Raw genomic sequence first — 4,118 nt, forward strand, 5'->3', positions numbered from 1 at the left:
GGTCATCCAATGTGACCCCCTCCATGTAAACAATTACCCAATAGGTAATCATACAATTTACCATTTGTATATTTTTAATTTCACCGTTCCTATTTGTTTCTGTACAAAATCCTTTATAGTGTGAGTGTGTCCTTTAATCTGCAAGTTTCAGTTAATTTGGAAATAGGGGCTAATCGGAGGTCTTACCGAAATTAAATGAAGTTATGATTTAGAGAGCATTTATAATTCTAACAACAAGTAAAATATAATACTATCTTCGATGCGAATATTACAGATTTGAACATGACGACATTGGTGCATACGTGGTCGCGCGAATTCTCATGGCACCAAGTCATGACCGTGACCATAACTTTCTCGGATCTGACAAGTGAGTACAACAAGTACGGGAAAAATGTCACGCGGCCGTTGTTTGTCGTTCTCCTCGACACCGAGGAGACCATGGTCGAGTTCGCCGAGACCACGAGGAGCATAAAGCCCATCTCTTTTTCCTTTTGGCTCGTTATGTTTCTTCAGCGTCCTGGAAATCCTCTCGAGGAACACTGCAGACATCCTACCGATAACGTATTCAACGTGGACTTCAGCACCCAGATGCTGGTTCTCTGCTATGCTCGCCCGATTCTAGTCGAGTGGTACGCCATTCGCGATAATCGCACCAGAACGTATGACCTGGCCTTGTGGTCCCCCGATAGAGGTTTACTTTTAAGGACGCGAAAGTCCCTCTACGCTAGAAGAAGCGACATGTTCGGCGACGTTGTACGCGTGGCGTCTGTAAACGTAAGTTTTTCGCTCTTCCTCGACCTCCGTTGTGCGTTGCTTCTTTTGCGAATCGGAAAATGGTCGTGAGCGACGACCTTCTAGAAAATAATCGCCTTGAAAGAAAATTATCTCGCAATTTGTCACGAAATCGATATTAGAACGATCTGAACGATTATTACGATTAACCCTTAACGATGATTTATAGATCTCGCGTATGTAGACTCCTATGTAGACTCGAGTAAATTGACTTTGACAATTCTGTTGATTTATCCACGAAGAACTCGCCGTGGACCTCGCAGGAGAACGGTACGGTCGGCGGGTTTTTCGGTCTGTTGCTGATAGAGCTCAGCAAAGTGATGAACTTTACGGTGGAGATTCTGGATCCGGTGCAGGGATACGGCAGCTGGAGCAAAGAGAAAAAGGTGTGGACAGGTGCGATCGGCCAGTTGGTGGCCAACGAAGCCGATATCGGCATCTCCGGATTTGTGATGACGACTGACAGACAAAACGTCATCGACTATACAATACCATTGATACGCTCGCGATACAGTCTTTATTTTAAGGAGCCTAACACAGCCTTGGTGGAATGGTCTTTATACTTAAGGGTAATAATTATCTTTATATCAACAGTACCTGATAAATTAGTATTAGGTGTATTAATAGTAGACATGCATCATTTAATATATGTATTACATATGCCTATGTTAATTATTTTGGCTACAATTGAAGGGGTAAAAACCACAGTGGTATAAGTCAAATTTTTCAAAATATTTGATTTATCACTGTAATTTTTACCCCTCTAATTGTACAATGATAGAAGTTTAAAACTGCACAAAGACTTTAATCATTCTGTTCATTTATAAAATTAAAAACGCAATTACTTAAGATTCTTTAATTACATCTCTGGGAAAAGTGCATTGAGCAAAAAATTGTGTTAAGATAATTTATGCTAAAGATTCACGGTAACAAAGTGGAATAAATTTGCTGCTTTTTTTCACCGATAAATGTTCCAGGCATTCAGCTCTATAACTTGGATAGCTTTATTAATGATAATAATAACAGCTTCTATTCTATTGACTATCATGAAGACAAAAGGATACTTTTCGATGAACTTGATGTTCGAAAACTATATTAATGTTTGGGGGATTTATTGCCAGCAAGGTTTGTCAGGTAACGTTTACTAGAAACATTCAATATTTGTCTGGCATAATATTTTCGAGTTATTAGTCACGTTTTAAGCAATTGTGTGTGATGCATTGATATGTGTCAATATATGCTAATAAGTCAATATATGCCATGTATTATATATAGAGGAAAGTCCCCTATTATGAGATAGGCTTTTAATAAGCGATAGCGAGGAGTTTCTATTAAACTAATAGGTTCTATTTGTTGGTTTCATCACGAACTTATTGCCCTTAAAGTAAAACCTGTTTAGTGGAAAATTTATTATTTGATCGTGCGTACACTCGCTTTCTATATTTTTCAATTCTGCTCATAAACTTCCGTCAATCACGCAAAATATATGTGGTGTCTCTTAATAGGGGACTTTCCTTTACATATATATGTAAATTTGACACCATAATAATAATGCACATTTATATTTTATGCAAAGAATTTCCCAGCGAGTCATCGATGAGACTGGCTTTTCTCTCGATTTTTGCTTCGTCGATAGTAATTTTGGCCATCTATTCCGCCTCATATATCAGCATTCTAGTGCTCTGTACGCCCAAACTGCCTTTTTCCACTCTGGAGGGTTACGTTAAAGATGGCTCTTACAAATTAATTGTGTTGCAAAATAGCGCCGAGTACGACTATCTTAGTGTGAGCTCGCCATTATTTAAAGCGCGGAAATTATTCTTGCGCAACAGTAATTTGTCAGTCACAGTAATTTCGATTGAAACACTCGCAAATAAAAGCCCAGTCTCGTGATTGTATTAGTTATTACATGACATACACAATAAATATTAATAATTTAGTAATTTTCTTGTAGAGGTAATTTTAAACGTTAGAGAATTTAATTTATATTGTTCTTAAATTCTTTTGCTTCCTCATAGAGGAAGCTTTTTTTGTATTTTTATAATGTAAACATTACTGGCGAAAATTCTAAGGAAGAGACATTTTATTCCGACTACAACTGGGAAAAAAATATTTTTCTTCAAATTATGCTTTCTCAAATTTTGTAGCATCTCAAGGATCCCGTTTTCTTGCAAATGTACGAACTGCTGGAAGAAAAGCATTTATTACCGCTATCAACGATGGAGGGATTCAAGCAAGTTAGCGTTATTAGTTAATTAATGAAATCAACGACGTTAAGTTTCATTAAGTTATCCATTTTCATATCAATTCTTACGCAGCTCTGCGAGAGAAACAAGTTAGCGCTTTACACGACGGAGATATTTAAAGAGTTTAAAATTATACCGTGTAGAGTCGTATATATTGAGACCGGAAGAATCGTCAATGCGGCGATAGCTCTAACGAAAGGAAATCCTTACACTGGCCTCATGAATTACCAGTAAGTCCAAATGTATATATTTATTTACAAAGATATATTTTATTATTTAATATACATTTATTAATTGTTTAGAAAACTGTCATCTTTTATTGTACTACGTAATTGTCTGATGTTTATAAGTTGAGTGTTTGTTGATGCACATAATAAATCGATGAATTTTATTAATATCATTAATTCTTGAAAATATAATTTTTAATAACTTTTAAGGTATAAATTTCATATATTTGATCTTATAAATATTTATCCAAGGATGCAAGAATATCGTTAAATTTTAATGTCGTTGAAATCACAAAATTACAAGAAATGTATTATATTCAGATAGAACTACTTTTACGACTGCTTTTCTCTCTTCAAGAATAAATACTCTAAATATCTTTTCACATTTTTCAGCTTGCGGAGATTTCAGGTTAATGGCGTTATAAGCAAATTGAAGAACAAATATGTTATACGAGATAATCCGAGGGAGGAACTTTACGGTTGGGTCGAATTAAACGATGTAACGCCAGCTCTGGCAATGGTGGCGGGCAGTATGGTTCTGGCACTTTTTATCTTAATAATCGAGAAAGTGTATTATTCGTCTAAAACTTGATCTAAGAACAACAATCCGAGAAGAAATCCTGGCAAGCCGCAAGGCAATAATCAGATCCAAACAAAAATGCCTGATTTTTTGGTCAGGACCGAGTCAGGTAATCTAAATATGGCCCTGATCCGAAAATAACGCAGCGCATGATCAAGACATGAGGATTTTAATCGTGTAAGGTGCTGAAAAGGTTACCTGATACAGACCAAGTGAGGACAACGTATGTGATCCTTATAGTTTCCTTACATTTAGATATCGCATTAACCCTTT

General features: G+C 36.4%; 1 protein-coding gene across 1 annotated transcript; it reads left to right on the forward strand.

Moving 5' to 3' along the window:
* Positions 1–274: 274 nt before the first annotated feature.
* On the forward strand, positions 275–3,857 carry LOC112468085 (probable glutamate receptor; the record flags this gene model as incomplete). Its single annotated transcript, XM_025037119.1, has 7 exons — positions 275–774; positions 1,035–1,361; positions 1,770–1,926; positions 2,429–2,577; positions 2,940–3,029; positions 3,111–3,268; positions 3,659–3,857. Coding segments are annotated over 7 exons (1,580 nt in total), but the record flags the coding sequence as incomplete, so codon positions are not given.
* Between the last annotated feature and the right edge of the window lie 261 nt (positions 3,858–4,118).

This window comes from Temnothorax curvispinosus, unplaced genomic scaffold (genome assembly GCF_003070985.1).
Source record: "Temnothorax curvispinosus isolate PA1 unplaced genomic scaffold, ASM307098v1 QBEX01018051.1, whole genome shotgun sequence".
NCBI classification, from domain to species: domain Eukaryota; kingdom Metazoa; phylum Arthropoda; class Insecta; order Hymenoptera; family Formicidae; genus Temnothorax; species Temnothorax curvispinosus.